Source organism: Drosophila persimilis, unplaced genomic scaffold (assembly GCF_003286085.1).
Source record: "Drosophila persimilis strain 14011-0111.01,24,50 unplaced genomic scaffold, DperRS2 tig00000000-arrow-pilon, whole genome shotgun sequence".
Taxonomy (NCBI): Eukaryota; Metazoa; Arthropoda; class Insecta; order Diptera; family Drosophilidae; genus Drosophila; species Drosophila persimilis.
Window position 1 is genome coordinate 7322056 of NW_020825288.1, and position 19497 is coordinate 7341552.

A 19497-nucleotide genomic window follows, 5' to 3' on the forward strand; every position below is an offset into this window, starting at 1 on the left:
CTTCTTCTCTTCCTCTCATTAAGATACTAATCCTCACACACCTTTCTAGTAATTTCTAGTAATTGTAGTCGTATTGGTATTTGTATTTTGAGTGCATGCTTAGTTTCTTAGTAAGTGTACTGCTAATTTTCCTCGAATATTAGTCATTCCTGCATGTACGCGTTTGGTTCGGCTACGCACCGCGCGTGGGTGGGAGGAGGGCTGCGTTTTGCCTGGGATCCGCGCGTAACAGCCCGCTGCTGGTGTCACACGGGCCACTTGACGGTGCAGTAATTGCATCGCCACTTGTAAGATGCAGTCATTGCATATATGTATATACATATGTGTGGACATCTATACGAATCTGAGATACCTCTATACTATTTGAGTACCCTATATCAAAATATATATTTTGCCGCATGAATAAATGCCACAACTCAGTTGGCTTAAATTACTTCCGGAGAAAATTGTATGTATTATAGAGAATACTTTTTATCGCGCCGTAATAGTTCCAATCTCAAATATAGAGGTTGTAGCTGAAGTTGGATGCCAGGAACAATCCGAAAAGAACACAGACGCTCAGCGTGGACCGCATGCGAAAGGTTTACGTTGCATCCTAACCGTTTCCCTTTTCAATTTCCGTTGCTATTTCCCTTTCGTTTCATACAGCGTTCAGTCAAATATCACGGATTAGCCCATACATATATTTGATTAATCGGTACAATACATTTGCTACTGTTGTTTTCAGGAATCCACTGAATCTGTATTCAGGTGATTCCCACTAATTTCTCTTCATTAAATCTTCCACGAATGTAAAACTAACGTTCGTATCAAACTGTAGCTTCTTATCGAAGTACCACTGAAGCGCCAATAAATAATCCCCTGTTGGAAAGGGAAGACGCAGTAGCTCAGGTCTTAGATAAAAGTCCTTGACAATCTGTGGACCCTGCAATATACATTTCAGATGTACAAGTGGTTATACATAGACGTATAATCTTACCACGTAGGGGCATGAGTGGTTTATGTTAGTAAACTCTTTGAAGAGCCCATAGACTATCTTAACAAAAGGTTGATTCCGTTTTATCAAGTACTGACAGGCATCAAAGTAAATATCGAAGAGCCAAGGCTTGTAGCCGTTTGCCTTTTTTAACATTCTGACATGAATTGAAATATTGTGGACCGGATGTAGTACCGTACCATTCATATTGAGAAGCACTTTGTTGCGACTGACGGCCTTCAGACGATAGTTGTGGAACACGAACCAGGATTGGTTGTAACTCTCGCAGACGAAGTTTGTAAACTTGAAGACGACGGCATCCTGAAAACTTGGTTTAATATTGTCCACTTTTCTAGTATTATCCATGTATTTACGTTAATTTTGATGTGGAATGTTAGGAATAATCCGAGAACCGCACAGATCATCAGCTGGCAACGCATTGTTCCTGCTCTTGAGGGCACAATAACATTTGAATGACACGAACGTGTTATTTTATGCTGTGTTATTTTATGCATGGTAGAGTTAAATTGCTTAAATTACTCTAAACGCTGATTGAACACTAATAAACTGTAGTTATAAAGATAGCACATCTTCTTCTTCTAAATCACATGTGTGTCGTTCTTCTCTTCAATTCTGACTAGCTGTCAGAATGACCAGGGTTGCCATCCTTCCCCTTTTACACACTTGATATACTGGGCTCTTCGCTCTCACACCACGCTTTCTGCAGGAGCTCAATAGCATAGATGAGGAGAATACACCAGATCCTCTCTTGTTCCATTTAAAATTTTTTTAGTTCTTAGGCCCCGCTTTTTTGTCCGATTAGATCTGGAAAGCCCCCTTGGTTTAACAAAGAATTATCCCGTATAAAAAACTTAGAATCAAACTTTATAAAAAATTTCAAGAAGTTAGTTCTCCTACTTCTCACTCGCACTATGTAACTGCTGGGTCAAACTTTTCAGTTCTTAATGCTCGATGCTATAAGAAGTACCTATGTCAATGCAGGATACGTTTTTCTCAGGACCCTAAACATCCTCGCTATCATTTCTTAACACGTCGGCATATAATGATCAGGCGATTGCCGATCTTTTTGACCAATTTTTCCAGACGACCTATTCTGAGGAAAGCTACTCTGGTCATCCGTACCCATACGGTTTACCGAGGTCGAACGGCATTTTCAGTCCCTTGTTAAATGAATGTTCTTTACTTCATGATCTTCGACTAGTTAAGCCGGTGCTTTTACCGGGTCCAGACGGGGTTACAGGTTGTTTACTCTGGTACTGCGCCGAGGCACTGTGTGGACCCTTGCTTAAACTTTTCACCTGTCCATTGATTCTTCTTGCTTCCCCCAAATCTGGAAGGAATCGTTTATAATTCCTCTCCATAAAAAAGGTAGCAATTCTGAAGCAAAAAATTACAGAGATATAGCAAAGTTATCCGCTATTCCCAGAATGTTTGAGAAGGTTTTAACTCCGCACTCGCAAAATCTCTGCAAGTCACTTATATCGCAAACTCAGCATGGATTTATAAGGCGGCGATCAATTTCCTCGAATTTTTTTACAGTTCGACTCTGCAAACCATTCCCTTCTAGCGCATAAACTTGACCTTTTAGGGTTACCGCTCAACCTCTTGATCTTTTAATTTTCAATCTAGCCCCTTGTTGGCTCCATATACCCTATGTGGTGGTTCTCTTGAGAGAATTACCCTGGTGGATGATCTTGGTGTTCTATAAGACGGCAAGCTAAAGTTTTCTGAAAACATTTCTACCATGGTAAATAAGACCATGGGCTTGGGTTTATAAAGAGGTGTTCAAAGGACTTGACGACAAAGACTCTCTATATCTCGCTAGTTTGTGCGATTTTAGAATTCGGCTCCTGTGTATGGTTCCCTCAGTACAAAGTACACCACGACTCTTCTTCTCTTCCTCTCATTAAGATACTAATCCTCACACACCTTTCTAGTAATTTCTAGTAATTGTAGTCGTATTGGTATTTGTATTTTGAGTGCATGCTTAGTTTCTTAGTAAGTGTACTGCTAATTTTCCTCGAATATTAGTCATTCCTGCATGTACGCGTTTGGTTCGGCTACGCACCGCGCGTGGGTGGGAGGAGGGCTGCGTTTTGCCTGGGATCCGCGCGTAACAGCCCGCTGCTGGTGTCACACGGGCCACTTGACGGTGCAGTAATTGCATCGCCACTTGTAAGATGCAGTCATTGCATATATGTATATACATATGTGTGGACATCTATACGAATCTGAGATACCTCTATACTATTTGAGTACCCTATATCAAAATATATATTTTGCCGCATGAATAAATGCCACAACTCAGTTGGCTTAAATTACTTCCGGAGAAAATTGTATGTATTATAGAGAATACTTTTTATCGCGCCGTAATAGTTCCAATCTCAAATATAGAGGTTGTAGCTGAAGTTTGATGCTAGGAACAATCCGAAAAGAACACAGACGATCAGCGTGGACCGCATCCCAAAAGTTTACGTTGCATCCTAACATTAGACCACACATATATTTAATTAATCGGTACAACACATTTTCTACTGTTCTATGTATCTGTTGATTTTTAGGGAACGTCTAACAGTGATTCCCACTAATTTCTCTTCATTAGATCCTCCACGAATGTAAAACTAACGTTCGTGTCAAACTGTAGCTTCTTATCGAAGTACCACTGAATCGCCAATAAATAATCCCCTGTTGGCATGGGAATACCCAGTAGCTCATGTCTTAGATAAAGGTCCTTGACAAACTGTGGACCCTGCAATATAAATTTCAGATGTACAAGTGGTTAGACATAGACGAATAACCTTACCACGTAGGGACAAGAGTGGTTCAGGCTAGTGAACTCTTTGAAGAGCCTATAAACTATATTAACAACAGGTTGATTCCGCTTTAGAAAATACTGACAGGCATCAAAGTAAATATCGAAGAGCCAAGGCTTATAGCCGTTTGCCTTTTTAAAAATTCTGCCACGAATTGATGCATTGTTGACCGGATGTAGTATCGTCCCATTAACATTGAGGAGCACTTTGTTTCGACCGACGGCCTTCAGACGATAGTTGTGGAACACGAACCAGGATTGGTTGTAACTCTCGCAGACGATGTTTGTAAATTTAAAGACGACGGCATCCTGAAAACTTGGTTCAATATTGTCCACTTTACTAGTATTATCCATATATTTACGTTAATTTTGATGTGGAAAGTTAGGAATAATCCGAGAACCGCACAGATCATCAGCTGGCAACGCATTGTTCCTGCTCTTGAGGGCACAATAATATTTGAATGACACTAACGTGTTGTTTTATGCTTCGTCCATTTACGCATGATAGAGTTTAATTACTCTAAACGCTGATTGAACACTAATAGACTATAATTATAGAGATATCCGATCTCCTGCACAATCCAGTCTTGCTTTAATTTCGCCTTTGTGGCTTTTTATCGAGCCACCACTGAATCTTCAATAGATAATCGCCAGTTGGAAAGGGAACTCAGCTAGAAATTCTTACAAAAGTGAACTGAAATGGAAAGTACTCGGCTATCTTACCAGATACGAACACGAAAGGTTAAAGTTTCTAAATTCTTTAAATAACCCCTAGGCTATGTAATCAAATGGTCGATTTGGCTTTCCAAAATACTCATTCATCCAAGGCTTACATACATCCATTTGTTCTTCTGAAGATCTGGCTATATATTGTAGGCCGGATGGCAACAGTTGTGGTGGAAAGGAAAAGTGGAAAGTTTTCGATGCTCGTTCCCTTATCTCAATTTCAGGAAACCCTGAAGATCTTGGCGTCTTTACTCCAGGAAATTTTGTAATTGGTCGTCCGCTGATGGAGTTTCCTGAGTCTGAAGTTACGGGTCTTAGCTCCAATTGACTTAATCGTTGGCAACGAGTCACCTGTGCCCAGCAGATCTCTCGGAAGCTTTGGAGTGAAAAGGCGTACATCAAGACCCTCTATCCAGGTCAAAGCCGTCGTCAGTATCAAGGACGAAAATTGGCTGAAGTAGCCCTCGCTGGAGATGGTGGGGCTGTGCGAGTTGTCATTCTGTGGATACCAACTGGAACCACTCTTGAAACCGTCCTTCCCGTTGAGGATCCTGTTAAAGGCGTTGGTTTCTTAACGGGGGGAGTATGTTCGAAGCAGCAGCCGTCAATAGCTCTTAAGACATTTCAATCCTCTTATCTAATATCTCTCATCCAAATGGTCTTAAATTATCTATTGTCTAGCTCATGTATGCATAGGAGCATATTGCCTTGCTGGGTTCAAATGGTTGAGAGACAAAGATGAGGGATGTCTACTTGCATATCTGGAGCTGGACTGAATCTACCGCCCTGAACATTCCATTCGCGTAGGGACATTTTCGATGGCTACTAAAGCAGAAATCCCCGTGTGTCGGCTATGGTTCACGCTTCCGCTTTGCGTCTTTGAAGATTGACAGACAGAAAGGCTATATCGACTCACCTCTTGATGCTGATCAAGAAGGTCAGGGTTGCCATCCTTCCCCTTTTACACACTTGACATACTCGGCCGAGAGCTCTCACAGCACGCTCTCTGTAGGAGCTCAATAACAAAATATATATTTTGCCGCATGAATGAAAGCAATAAATGTTGAAAATTATTCAAAACTCAGTTTGCTCAAATTACTTCCGGAGAAAATTGTATGTATTATAGAGAATACTTTTTATCGCGGCGTAATAGTTCCAATCTCAAATATAGAGGTGGTAGCTGAAGTTTGATGCTAGGAACAATCCGAAAAGAACACAGACGCTCAGCGTGGACCGCATCCGAAAGGTTTACGTTGCATCCTAACCGTTTCCCTTTTCAATTTCCGTTGCTATTTCCCTTTCGTTTCATACACCGATCAGTCAAATATCACGGATTAGCCCATACATATATTTGATTAATCGGTACAATACATTTTCTACTGTTGTTTTCAGGGATCCACTGAATCTGTATTCAGGTGATTCCCACTAATTTCTCTTCATTAAATCTTCCACGAATGTAAAACTAACGTTCGTATCAAACTGTAGCTTCTTATCGAAGTACCACTGAAGCGCCAATAAATAATCCCCTGTTGGAAAGGGAAGACGCAGTAGCTCAGGTCTTAGATAAAAGTCCTTGATAATCTGTGGACCCTGCAATATAAATTTCAGATGTACAAGTGGTTAGACATAGACGTATAATCTTACCACGTAGGGGCATGAGTGGTTTATGTTAGTAAACTCTTTGAGGAGCCCATAGACTATATTAACAAAAGGTTGATTCCGCTTGAAAAAATACTGACAGCCATCAAAATAAATATCGAAAAGCCAGGGCTTGTAGCCGTTTGCCTTTTTTAACATTCTGACATGAATTGAAATATTGTTGACCGGATGTAGTGCCGTACCATTCATATTGAGGAGCACTTTGTTTCGACTGACGGCCTTCAGACGATAGTTGTGGAACACGAACCAGGATTGATTGTAACTCTCGCAGACGAAGTTTGTAAACTTGAAGACGACGGCATCCTGAAAACTTGGTTCAATATTGTCCACTTTACTAGTATTATCCATATATTTACGTTTATATTAATGTGGAATGTTAGGAATAATCCGAGAAGCGCACAGATAATCAGCTGGCAACGCATTGTTCCTGCTCTTGAGGGCACAATAACATTTGAATGACACGAACGTGTTGTTTTATGCTTCGTCCATTTACGCATGATAGAGTTTAATTACTCTAAACGCTGATTGAACACTAATAAACTGGAGCTATAAAGATATCCGATCTCCTGCACAATTGTGGCTTCTTATCGAAGTACGTTATCATTTTAACAATGTGGCTGCTATTCCAAAAGAAGTAAGAAGTATTCAATCGCAATATTGGATCTCATACGAACATTGGCTAAATATAAACCACCATTTCCATCATCAATTGCCTTTATTATTGTATCATAAACTTCCTTTTGTTGGGGATTCAACAGGCGTACATTTGTTTGAACTGATAAAATCAGTTCCTGATGATCATATTCACGTTCCCGTTCCAATTCTCGAATAAAATGGGCGCTAGAATTCCTAACCTGACTAATAAACTACCGCATATGAGGTAACACATGTCCTCGATCAATAGTAAAGATTGATTTTGTATCTCCTCATTCGTTTCAAGATCGGGATTTCGGGAACTTACACGATTTTGATGTAAAATATCTTCTGAAATATTATCCTTGTATTTGTGCCACGGGTTAGATGGGTTCGATGTCGATGGGTTCGAGCATGTCTAAATAAGAGATAATAGCTTCCTCGATTGCCGTATCCCAATGTGTATCGTTTTCTAGTAAATTGAGTTCTTCAGAACAATCTGGCCGTTTCTCCGGAAAATTCAATGCCACAATATTCGCAACAACGTCCATTGGCCCAATGAAAAAGCTAGGATGCAACCATCAATAAGTGCTGCAATTGTATCGAATCGCTGCTCGATTCAAATCAGCTCTTGATAAATCTCTTCTTGTGCAATTTGTTGTTTTTCTTCAATAGTTTCATTCGCCATATTTCCTATCCTTCTTGAATTACGGTTTTGTCGGTAAAGATTTGGTCACGGCATCGGTTCAGCAAATCTTGGGTTATAAATAGTTTAACTAACACGAATTTCTTTTATATAAAGATAGATTGATATATTTTGCAGCATAATGAGTCAATAAATGTTGATAAATATCCAAGTTATCCAAAAACCAGTATGTTTAAATTATCTCAGGACGACATTATATAATAGAAAATAAATTTTAATGCGGCTTAATAGTTCCATTCTCAAATATGAAGGTTGTAGCTAAAGTTTGATGCTAGGAACAATCCGAAAAGAACACAGACGATCAGCGTGGACCGCATCCCAATGGTTTCCGTTCCATCAGAACCGTTTCCGTTTTCAATTTCCGTTGCTATTTCCCCTTCGTTTCATGCACCGATAAATCGAATAACACGGATTAGCCAATACATATATTTGACGAATCGGTACAATACATTTTCTACTGTTCTATGTATCTGTTGATTTTCAGGGAACGTCTAACACTGATTCCCACTATTTGCTCTTCATTAGATCCTCCACGAATGTAAAACTAACGTTCGTATCAAACTGCAGCTTCTTATCGAAGTACCACTGAATCGCCAATAAATAATCCCCTGTTGGCATGGGAACACGCAGTAGCTCAGGTCTTAGATAAAAATCCTTGACAATCTGTGGACCCTGCAAAAATATTTTCAGATCTGCAAGTGGTAAGACTTACACGTATATCCTTACCACGTAGGGGCATGTGTGGTTAATGTTGGTAAACTGTTTGAAGAGCCCATGGACTATATTAACAATAGGTTGATTCCGCTTTCTCATATACTGACAGACATCCAAGTAAATATCGACGAGCCAAGGCTTATAGCCGTTTGCCTTTTTGAAAATTCTGCCACGAAGTGATGCATTGTTGACCGGATGTAGTATCGTCCCATTCATATTGAGGAGCACTTTGTTTCGACTGACGGCCTTCAGACGATAGTTGTGGAACACGAACCAGGATTGATTGTAACTCTCGCAGACGAAGTTTGTAAATTTAAAGACGACGGCATCCTGAAAACTTGGTTCAATATTGTCCACTTGACTAGTATTATCCATATATTTACGTTTATATTAATGTGGAATGTTAGGAATAATCCGAGAAGCGCACAGATAATCAGCTGGCAACGCATTGCTCCTGCTCTTGAGGGCACAATAACATTTGAATGACACCAACGTGTCATTTTATCCTATGTTAATTTGCCCATGGGAGAGTTTAATTGCTTGAATTACTCTAAACTCTGATTAAACTCTAATGAACTATAATTATAGAGATATCCGATCTACGACACAATCCAGGCTTGGTTCGTTGACACTTCATGAGATCATCTACGAGTGTGAAACAAACGTTCGTATCAAATTGTCGAGGTACCACTGAATCTTTAATAGATAATCCCCAGTTGGAAAGGTAAATTCTAAATTCCTTAAATATCCTGTAGGCTAAATAAACAAAGGGTCGATTTGGCTTTCCTAAATAATGGCAGGCATATCGAAGGCTTATATCAACTTGTTCGTTTGATCATCTGGCAATATTTTGTAGGCCGTGATTGTAGCTTCCGCTCGCCGCAACTATAAACTTGGAATGGGGTGCAGGTGCTGCGGGCCAAGGACTGCCGGTGGGCGCTCAGAAGAAGGCTTCGGTAAGGTTATCGGAGCAGAAGCATCGGAAGAAGTTCGAAACTTCATATAAATATATTTAAACTGTTTACAAATACACAATTTAAATTCTTTCACAAATTTAAATGTGGCGCCCTGAAAGCGGCTTAGAGCACTCTATTGGTATTTTATTTGAATGCGATATATTTGAGAAATACCGATGAAAAATTGAATAAAAATGAAGGTGTACCTTTTTGGCCCAACATACCCTGTCGTACAGTTTGAAGGAGACTGTGAATGGATCAGCAACATGCAGCCAGAATTGGGCAACATTTTGAATACTCTTGAAAATGGAGATACTAAAGAATTTATGAGAAGTTTGTTCTCTCAGCCAGTAGGTGAGACAATCATGTATTAGATGAACAAATACGGGAATATGGTATACAAGTTTTTAAATCTCTACAAACTAATTATTTCATAGTAGAGATAAAATTAATATGAGAGAGACAATGAGTATGCCTTGGGATACGTTATGGTATAAATATGGTATAAAAAAGGGCATTGCAAAGTGCATACCCAAGAATAGGTAGCACTGAAACCGGTTTGTTTGCAACATGAGTATAGCAACATGCGAGTTGAGTTGGGCAACATGGCGTAGCCGTCGGGTGGTACAGTGGGAATTTTTGCTGTGTACTGTGGAATTTTCTGCATCGTGCCATGCCCGATCGTGTCTTGACATATCCGATCTCGTTCACAATCGCAAGCGAAACGAGTTGGAGTGCAAACGTGCCAAGCGGAAGATCAAGTTGTATTAGAGCGCCCGGAGTGGGAGATCCGAACCACAATACACAGATATACATAGTGTAGAGTGTCTCCAGCAACAACGCCAGATTACAAAGTTGAATTAAGTTGAAATTTGCAGTAATAAATCGAATCAAGTAAATTATGCCCGTGACCAATAATTTGCATAGACGCGCGCCCTGTTCGTGTTAACCCACTTTCTAAACGACCCCGAAAGAAAAGAAAGATATATGTACCTTTCGACCGAATATCGAAAATTCAGTAACAACGAAACCAATTAACAAGCAAATAATGTTGAGTAAATAACAGAAGAAGCAAGTGATATTGTTTACTTCAGAGCTCTAGTTTTTTTAGTGCCTAACAAAAATCGAAAGAAAATACTCACGCTAAATCATCGCAAAAAAAAAAAAGAAAAACCAGAGACGAGACTGGAAAACGCACGGGAAACGACATTGATACCGGAACGCAACGCGTCTATTCCTGTCCCGCATCCGCACACCGCACCCCCGTCGCCTGTCAGTCAATTGAAACCGCAGCAACAGCAGGGAGGAGAAGCAGCAGCAACAATCTGCAGCACTGTGTAAGTTACACCAACAAGAAAGAGCAGAAGAGCCTTTGGCATTCTGGCTTTTTCGTTGTGGCTTCTAACAAACGAGTTAACCAGCCAGAGCTGAAACCTCAACGCGTTCAATAGGATAGGCCAAGCCAATCCCGATCCAGGTCGAAAGAATGCTGAGAGCCAAGCCTCGACTATGGGATACCCTAAAGGCTCCCATCCGATGGCAGTCAGCCTTATACACTCCACTGGCACTCGGTGCCAGGGGGGTATAGGCCACAATGAAATATCTTAAACGGATCGGGAGTCGAAGTCGGAGGCGACGGGGCCCTCCTTTCGCTGGCATATTTCATAATCTGCTGCTGCATAACTTTTAGCACCTTAAAACTTGCTCTCTGCCGCGTCGCTTCTCAGTCTCGCATTTCACCAGCACACACACACACTCACACACACACACACACACCTAAGGCAGCCATAATTTCTTTTGGATAATTATTACCCGTCTGAATTTTGTTGTAGCTGACTTTGTGAAATTTTTGCTTGGATTTCGGTATTTTCTGCTCGTTTGCATAAACACCTAGCGGATAATTTTAACATATATAAATATATATATTTCTCAACTTAAATACTTAATTTAGGAAATTTTTTTGCAACTTTCCTTGGTCTAAACAAAGCAGCGGAAAGACCACTTCTTTTTCTTTGTTTTTTTTGTTAAAATATTTTTGTATGCGTTTTGGGTTACAGTTATACAATGTGGCTTGGGAAGTCTTAGGAATGCAAAATCAGTAACACGACCTGCATTAGGTAATGCAAGCCCTGACCGATCTGGCAAGTGATAAACTTCGATACGAGGTGACTCAAGAATCAATGGACGGCCAATGGGAATTACCCGCATGACTCAAAAGCGAAAAGTGCCTACAATTTGTTTGGCAAAATATAAACCCCTTTATGATAAATTTTTCTTAAGAAAGAAATGTTGAAATAGAAAACTATCACAAATTGTAGATACAATTATATTTAGCCATATTTTATTGGTGTTCCATGTGGAGTGTATTTCTCTTTGAAAGATGTTAAGCCTTTTTATGGGTTTCTTCATTTATGAGCACCTGATTTCTGATGACCCCCTCCCTACCGCCTTCCCCGGGCCTGTCACCGAGACGTAACTCTCCAGAAATTGCCATGAATGAAATTCGCATTTCATTGCAAACCGTCGACGATTGACAGCCACAACTTGGCCGGTGGCCGGTGGCCGATGGCCGGTTTTCACACATGCGCTAATGTATCTGTATCTTTGTGCGGTTCGGTGTGGTTTTCCACCATCAACAACGACAATAGCTACGCACGTTCGCGGGCAACAACAACTAAAAGAAATTGTCAATAAAGTGTAAAAGGAGGCAAGGCATGAAACAAAAATGGCATGGCCAGAGTGAAACGTGTTCCAGCCCAGGCTCAGACGCAGACTCAGACTCAGACGCAGACGCAGACTCAGGCCCAGCCCATGGCATCGATCGAGTGCAACGCGTCTGTCCGGCCGTAAAATTTGTATTAACTATTCGCTAGACTATTCGCATTCGTACTTTCACAAAAACTCGTTCGAACAAATGGCACAAATATGAGCATTTTATTTTCCCCCATTTTTTTTTTGTCGTTTTATGCAATTTTTTGCGAGACTTTTCCCGCATTAGCAAATCAAGCGAACAAACAAGAAGTTTGTCAACGCTAAAACAAATGCATTTCGGCACGTACATATTCGAGAGGCAGAGGGTGGTCTCAGAGGGGGGGTGGAGAAGGGCCGCCCCCGTTACGCAGTCTGGCAAAAGAAATTAAGCCCCAACTGAACTGAACAATAATTATGCACATTAAAGCCGGACTCCAACTTTTCACTTTTCCATCGACCGTTTGGCATTTTCAAGGCACGCATTGGTGTACTTCTGTTGTTGTTGTTGCTGTTTCCAAATATATATTATAATTGCTGTTTGTGTATTACCGAGTACCGAGTATAGCTCCATTGCTGTTTGCATAATAATCGAAATGAGGCGGGCTTAAACCTTGACTGTAATTTATTTTCTGTCTGTGGTCAGTGTTTTTTTCTTTTCTTTTCTTTCCAATACTTTTCCCCAAGCTTCATATTTTCATTTTTATTTTTTTCTGAGCCCGAGCTGGAGATAAGCGAAACGTGATTGATTAAAGACAAGTCAAGAGGGCGTTGAGATATGGCAGCTCTGGGACTGCCATTGGGTCTAGGTCTCACAGGGGGTCCGTCTCTTATCTGTTGCTCGGTTGTTGGTGATTTATCATCATCATAATATTTTGCTTTTTGTTCGCTAGATAAACAACCGCCAAAGATTTTGCGATATTAAAGTGCTTCTCCTTGCTTTAAGGAAATTTAAAAAATTTTAAAAATATTAAGATTTAGTTACTAGTTTTAATTGTGATCGGTTTGAAGCGTGACTAAGATTGTAGTTGTCTCGGAGCTTAGGGTTTGTGGATCTGTAATGGATCTGCGAATATTTGTTATATTCCTGGAAAAATCTATGCGAAACGTATTTATTTTGTGGCCAGCCCCCGGCTCACTGGCCTCGCCCGCTCGCGCCGATATGAGTAAAATACTGAACGATGACTCGAAACATTTGTATATATACAATAGAGAGATACTTTCACCAAATAAAATCGATCATTAATGCAAGATATAAATCAGTTTCTTGATTTAATTGGTAACTGGATATTTATTAGATATTTTTTTGTCTTATTTTAAAATATTTTGGTGGCTTGCAACAAAAATTCTTTGAATAATTATATACATGGGGAGTAAATCTTACTTTTAAATATTTTGGCAGCTTCCAACAAAAATTCTTTGACTAATTAGGGAGACATGAAAAGTATATAATACTAATATGATATATACACAATATAATACTCATACTCGCTATACTCCAAGCCCCTCCCTCCCTATGGTCATGATACGCACTGTCACGACTGGATGCCATGCGTTTCCGAATCTTGAAAAGTTCCGTTTCCTCTCCAACACCTTTTTTTTGACAAAAATAAACAATAACTCAAGAGATCCAACAATGATCACTTCGTACAGTAAATCATCTTGTTATTCAGTTTCTCCCTCTACCTCCCGCCCTCCCTCTCTATTGCTCTCTCTCTCTCCCTCTCTTCGCCATTTGCGGCACGACAGGCGACGGCGGCCGGGAGAAAGTTTTTCTTTTTCTTTGCCAAACTCGAAAAATAAAACCAAAAGAAATTAACGCTAAAAAAAAATGTAAAGCTCAAACAAAGGCCAGAAAACGCAACAAAACTGTTAAGTGTGCAATGCAAACATGTGGTTATATATCTACTATACATATATGTACATACATATGTACAGTGTGTATCGACTTATATAAGACAGCGATGGGCATTAAAAACGCATAACAATTAATTGTGTTCAAAAAACAATCGACACGGCGACAGCAAATGAATCAAAAGTGTGTTGAACCACCCAAAATCCACCTGGCCAACCCACCGGCAGGCACCTGTGCCATCGCACAGCAGGAAAACAACAGGAAAAATGGCAAACAGCTTGAAAATATGATTTGTTTTCGCCTTCTGTTTTCGTTTGCCTCTGGGACACACATTCCACGCATTGTCATAAAAGTAAATTGCTTAATTTATGCCACAAATGTGTCGTCAAAGGGGGTGTGGGGTATGGGGTGCGACGAGGCGACACTTTCTACGAAACCGCACCTAAGCGCAGCTCTGAGCGCGATTCTTGCGTAAGCGACTTTAAACGCATGCAAAACGCGTGCAACGAAAGCCACAATTGAGGCGCTGCAGAGCGTCCGCCTTACATCAGAGTTGACCTGAGGTCAAAGCAGTGGCTCCCTAATTAACTGATAAAGGCCAATAATTGAAGCAGAGCCAGGGAGAGCTTTCCCCCCAAAGGCAGTGGAACAAATCAATAGGAAATTGTAAATAATTGTGAAAAAACTTGAGGTCTGACCCTCATTATTGCTTTATCAGCAGTGAGCAGAGGGGCAGGGCGGGGGGACGGGGCGGGAAGCTCTTTTGACAGTCTGCAATTTATTGTTATGCTGGAAAATGGGGAAAATTCTCAAGTGCCTTGATTTCGTAGGCAGACAGAAAGCCATTTCCATTTCTATTTTTGGTTTAGAGGGAAAAACCCTCTTCATTGGGTTTGGGGGGAAAAAGAACGGCAAGAGAGAAGCGTTTTCAATTGGAGAATCTGTTTGCCAGATAAATATTTATATATCACATGGGATATTGATGCAACAACAAGAAAACTCCATCAAGATGGATCTGTATCTGATGCTGGTTCACGGGTGTTAATGTCATTTCAATTATATTCAGTAAAAGTAATTTGGGAAGAGAAAGAGTCGGGAAGGTGCGATATATGAGAAGAAAAAAATGAAAAATGAAAGCGTTCTTAATTGCCAGAGGAGACGCGACACGGCATTGTGTGAGTGGGTTTTCTCACTCGCCCCCTTACCGCCTCCTGCAATGCATGTGCATGAAGAAAAACCAAAAACAAGAAAAAAAAACACACACAATCCTCGAATCAAATTGAAAATTTATTTGCGCATGCGCAGCGTCTGCGCACGCCAATCCAAGGCCCAATTGTATCTGTATCTTTCACTCTCCCGGACCGGCAGACATTTTCTAATGTGCATGGAAAATAATTGAAAAGCAAAGAGTGGCAGCAACAGCAACAGCACCAGCAGCAGCACCAGCACCAAATTGAATTATAATTTCAATTATGAACCGTTGAAAGCGGAAGAAAAGCCTCGGTCCATACTCGGTCCACTCTCGGCCAACAAAGAGCCCATTGAGATCGGAGAGCGGCCACAACTGTAAATGAGGTTGCGACCAGCAGCAGCAGCACAGATACAATCAGCAGCTGCCACTGCCACTGCCACTGCCCCTACCCCCCACCCCTGGGGCCGTGTCAATCAAGAAGAACAGTAAAACGCTTCTAACGCCACTCTCGAGTGAAATGCCTGACGATCCACAGCAAAGTCCCATCTCAATCTACATTCTCGCGATCCCAATCTCGATCTTGGCCAGCTTTAATTGCTGCCTAATGGCCGAGGCCCTACAGCCATGCGCCATGTGGGTCAGGTCAGCGATGCGTCAGCGACTGGCGACTGTCAAAAGTTATGAAAAATGGTGATCTGTCAATAGTTGAAGCTCCATTTGGTAACACTTTATGAGTGCATCTCTGAGGCCTTGCATAATGGTTTTTGTAAAGTCTTCTGCAACTGCATTTTCCCTTTCAATTGTGAGTCGGTTTACCAATCACTCCGGAAGGGAGGAGCTTGCGGCTTATGGCCGTACCAAATTTTGGTCTGGTATTTATGGCCTTGAATTGTGGTCAAGTCGGGTTCGGGGCTCTGTGTCTGCATGATTTCATCGTCGTTTCACACTTTGGGAATAGAGCCGCCAAAGCAGCAAAAGATGGCGAAGAAGGCGGAGAGGTAGGGTAGGAAAAAAAAACTTGTCAACGACTTTGTGGCTCATTATAATTTTCGCCACAAAATCGATGACTAAACGAACGCAATCAGGTTTTGTGCCACAGGTTTTTGTGTTTTTTTTTTTACTAGAATTCACAATCATTGATTGCTTTGGTTTTGGTTTGGTTTTTTGCTCTGCGGAGTGGTGTTAATTGTCGAATTAACTTGGCCAAAAACAGCTGCCAGTCCGAGCTGATTATGGTAGAGGGTTTCATGGGAAGTTTGCCACTAAAATGGGAGAGTATTTGGAAGCCGAGAGCTGGCTGAGGGCCCTGGATCTGGGCCTCTATTTGAATACCAATTAGTGCCAAAATTGTGAAGATTTCTTGCCGAAATTGGACACAAACCTCACTATCTTTAGATATTATAACTTACCTCTACAGATCTTAGATCTATCAATCCACAAATCCAACATAAAGATACAAAAAATATTTGCTTTCATGCCTTTTTTCCTTCAATCTCTTAGGGTATGCCACACTTCGGTTATGTGTGCCACCTTTTTGCCTGAATTTCATAAAGGTTCTTGCTTCATCGCACAACACAGATGGCGCCGCTTGCCACTTGCCTGCTGCCTGCTGCCTGCCGCTAATTGAATTAATTTCTGCACTTGTTGCCGACACACAATGCAGTTTTTCATTCGCATAATTATCAGACATTGATTATGAACTCATTGAGGCATGCCACACAATTTATTTACTGGTAGCTCTGAACAGATTTCCTTGTTTTATGGGCACCGATCGAAGTCGAAGTCGATGGCGGCGGCGGACCAGTTCCGGCTCCACTGGACGGAATGGTAATGTCTAATAATTGCAAGCCACGATTTCGCAAAAGAGAGCCGCCACAGAGCGAGAGAGAGAGGGAGAGTGATGGACAACCCGACATCAATAAAAAGTGCGCTTAATCAATAAGAAAAACCACTCTGATTGCCGGCGATAGCTGGAGCTCCAAGAGGGTTCCTAGTGCATCCTCCCTGGTGCCTCCTCACTGGTGCCTCCTCCCTGGTGCCTCCTCCCTGGTGCCTCCTCACTGGTGCCTCCTCCCTGGTGCCTGGTCCCTGCTGATCTTCAATTTATGGGCCACAATGTGTGTGTAATTCCTCCAGAGTCACGTTCATTTCGCTTAAGATTGCCGGCAATTCCCAAATCGATCCAAATCGAACTTCAAAACTCGTGATTTAGTGAATGCTTTCGAGTCGCTTCACTTCCTGCGGCGGCACGAGCAGTGAGGAGGCATGCGGCATGAAGCAGTTATCCAGCCATAATTCTAAAATGTTGCCACTTTGATTTAGGACTTGGTAGGCAGCTGCCACAGCTGCCACAGCCGCTGCTGCTGCATCTGGTGTGGGCTGCAGCTGAAGTTGGACTTTGGCCTGTCTTGCAACAGCAGCCGTGTGGGCGTGGGGCAAGTGAAAACATTTCGAAAGTAGTTTGAAGTGGTTCTCTCTCTCTCTCTCTCTCTTTATTTGGAGCAGCCTTTTATTTACTGGCAAATCGCATTGATTTATGGCGCCATGGAATAAATAATTACCAACTTTGTTGGCCTTCAAATGGTCCGGGTTCAGGCCAGAACTGTGGTCTAAGGTGTTTGTTTGGGATGGATTTTCCATGATTTACAGCCTGTGGATGTAGCTCTAACGATTTTCTTTGAGGATAAAGCCTTCTATCTATAATTCTAAGGCCTTTCCTTGAGACATTTTCAGCTCTAAGTGCGCCCCTTACAGTTTTAATCTAGGCACCTCAAACCCATCCAAAAATATTGGTTTATATATCATACAAACCCTCTACAATCCAAGACATTCTTTCCACTGAAACTCTGCTGATTTCGAAGCATATTTTCTATAGAAATACTACTGTTTCGTATCACTTACAGTCTGAATCATTAGCAAACAAACTTTTCCCCATGGAAATACACCAACCACGCAACGCCCCGCAGGCATTGAGTCACTTTGTGGCTCACTTTTGTTTAACCAACAATTAGGCACAATTACAGTGGTTTTAGCAATTAAATATTGAAAACCAGTTTCAGTGGCCTGGCCAGAGGAAATGCAACAATTTCCACAGCATTTCCTCAAATGGATAGGATTCGATTCGGGCTTCGAGTATCATTGGAAAACAAACAAAAACAATTCCATTATTAATTAATTTCTTTTTGGGGTGTTGCTAATTTGCTGGCATTTAGGCAATCAGATTCGATGTGAAATTTGTGGCAATTAGCGTGGATTTTAGATTGGTAATCGAGAGCGACAACTGGTAATTATGCAACTGGAAAAACCCCATGCACACATGTCCCAAAAAGTATCTGTCAGATACTTTAATTTAATTTACTTGCATTCATGGAATCTCCGATTTTGGGCTTTCATTCACATAACACTGACATAAGCCGCTTTCCATTTCAACTTCCTGCTTACTGTTATGATATGGACTGTACCCAGAGACCCACATCAATCGTTAAAGTGTGGCAAAGATGAATGATTCGATTTTTGTGAGACTTTTGGGGGGTAGGGCAAAGGCGATCGAGCGTTCCTCGAGAAGCCTCTCCCCCCCTCTTGGAGTGTGTGCCACTGCCCTCCCCCTCCGGCACTCTTTTCTGCAGATGAACGACCTCAATGAGGTCTGCATTCTCATTCTCCCAGCTCTTAGATGGACTCGAAGGGGGGAGCTCCCTCGTCGGCACTTGAGTGTTTTCAATTGCCAGTGCGCCCGGGCAGTAGGGCGGGGCGGGGGGGCAGCGGGTGTTACAGTAACCCTATAGCCATTAGCATCATCTACTGCTACTGCCAATCCCCCGTTCCCCTTCCCCCTTCCCCCTCTCTCTACCCACTTTAATGCGTTTGGCCCTTGCTGAAGTCCATTCAGGCCATCGACTGCAATTATGCCCTGGAATCTCTAGCCCTCCCTCTCTCCACCCCTCTCGCTCCTGATTGATTCGCTTGTGGCATGCATGCGTTTGTTGGTTTTTGCCTCCGCCAAACAATCCAAATATTTTCCCATTTTCCGTGCCAGGCGGCAAAAAAAAAGCAAATAAACAAAGGCCTGGCATTATCAAGGGGAAGGCTTTTGCCCAAAAGGTCATGTATGGAATTTCACAATATAAACCCCCCTCCCCACCCCTTAGATGAATATGCATAAATCCATGAGGAAAATAATGAAGACGATGATGATGATGATCAGGCAATGACCGAGGTTCATTTTACATCCCATTCAGAGCTCGGACCAACGGCTTTTGTGAATGTTTTATGCCACTCGCTCTTGACCGGTTTGTACAGCTATCGGACGGGCCAGCAAGAAAAGCCATAGACGGCCACAGATACGGCTATACGGCTACCCAAGAAGCCGCATCATAGCCCAGCAAAAAAAAAAAACGAAACATTTTGCAATGCGACGAGGTCAAGGGGTGCCCCGAGATTAAGTCGAGAAAAACCTACAATCCAATGTGACCCGCTACTGGAAATCTCAAGCCACAACA

The 19497-nt window shown here is 41.8% G+C and overlaps 5 protein-coding genes across 5 annotated transcripts in view; 1 reads left to right on the plus strand and 4 right to left on the minus strand.

The window, feature by feature from the left end:
• Positions 1–759: 759 nt before the first annotated feature.
• Positions 760–4237, minus strand: LOC113564925. Its single transcript, XM_026984392.1, has 3 exons — positions 4172–4237; positions 980–1297; positions 760–925 (listed from the first exon to the last, which is right to left on the minus strand). Exons 1-3 carry the CDS (start codon positions 4235–4237, stop codon positions 761–763), a joined length of 549 nt encoding a protein of 182 aa, XP_026840193.1. The 3' UTR covers position 760.
• Positions 3582–4163, minus strand: LOC113567447. Its single transcript, XM_026995344.1, has 2 exons — positions 3801–4163; positions 3582–3746 (listed from the first exon to the last, which is right to left on the minus strand). Exons 1-2 carry the CDS (start codon positions 4161–4163, stop codon positions 3582–3584), a joined length of 528 nt encoding a protein of 175 aa, XP_026851145.1.
• Positions 4238–5960: 1723 nt separating the features above from the next.
• On the minus strand, positions 5961–6542 carry LOC6588090. The gene is made up of 2 exons (XM_026984393.1): positions 6180–6542; positions 5961–6125 (listed from the first exon to the last, which is right to left on the minus strand). Exons 1-2 carry the CDS (start codon positions 6540–6542, stop codon positions 5961–5963), a joined length of 528 nt encoding a protein of 175 aa, XP_026840194.1.
• A 1498-nt stretch (positions 6543–8040) lies between these two features.
• On the minus strand, positions 8041–8696 carry LOC6588042. Its single transcript, XM_002012810.2, has 3 exons — positions 8631–8696; positions 8260–8577; positions 8041–8205 (listed from the first exon to the last, which is right to left on the minus strand). Exons 1-3 carry the CDS (start codon positions 8694–8696, stop codon positions 8041–8043), a joined length of 549 nt encoding a protein of 182 aa, XP_002012846.2.
• Positions 8697–9939: 1243 nt separating this feature from the next.
• LOC6587988 overlaps positions 9940–19497 on the plus strand; it is a 34218-nt gene continuing 24660 nt past the window's right edge. Inside the window, exon 1 of the mRNA XM_002012812.2 lies at positions 9940–10540. The gene's annotated coding sequence lies outside the window, so the exon portion shown is untranslated. The remainder of the gene's footprint in view (positions 10541–19497) is intronic.

Coding starts and splice junctions, on each gene's coding strand:
- LOC113564925 (XM_026984392.1), bottom strand. CDS start 4,237: ATGCGTTGCCAGCTGATGATCTGTGCGGTTCTCGGATTATTCCTAACT. Junction 1,298..4,171: donor CTTTCCACATCAAAATTAAC/GTAAATATATGG, acceptor CCAAGTTTTCAG/GATGCCGTCGTCTTCAAGTT. Junction 926..979: donor ACCACTCATGCCCCTACGTG/GTAAGATTATAC, acceptor TGTATATTGCAG/GGTCCACAGATTGTCAAGGA.
- LOC6588042 (XM_002012810.2), bottom strand. CDS start 8,696: ATGCGTTGCCAGCTGATTATCTGTGCGCTTCTCGGATTATTCCTAACA. Junction 8,578..8,630: donor CATTCCACATTAATATAAAC/GTAAATATATGG, acceptor CCAAGTTTTCAG/GATGCCGTCGTCTTTAAATT. Junction 8,206..8,259: donor ACCACACATGCCCCTACGTG/GTAAGGATATAC, acceptor ATATTTTTGCAG/GGTCCACAGATTGTCAAGGA.
- LOC6588090 (XM_026984393.1), bottom strand. CDS start 6,542: ATGGATAATACTAGTAAAGTGGACAATATTGAACCAAGTTTTCAGGAT. Junction 6,126..6,179: donor ACCACTCATGCCCCTACGTG/GTAAGATTATAC, acceptor TTTATATTGCAG/GGTCCACAGATTATCAAGGA.
- LOC113567447 (XM_026995344.1), bottom strand. CDS start 4,163: ATGGATAATACTAGTAAAGTGGACAATATTGAACCAAGTTTTCAGGAT. Junction 3,747..3,800: donor ACCACTCTTGTCCCTACGTG/GTAAGGTTATTC, acceptor TTTATATTGCAG/GGTCCACAGTTTGTCAAGGA.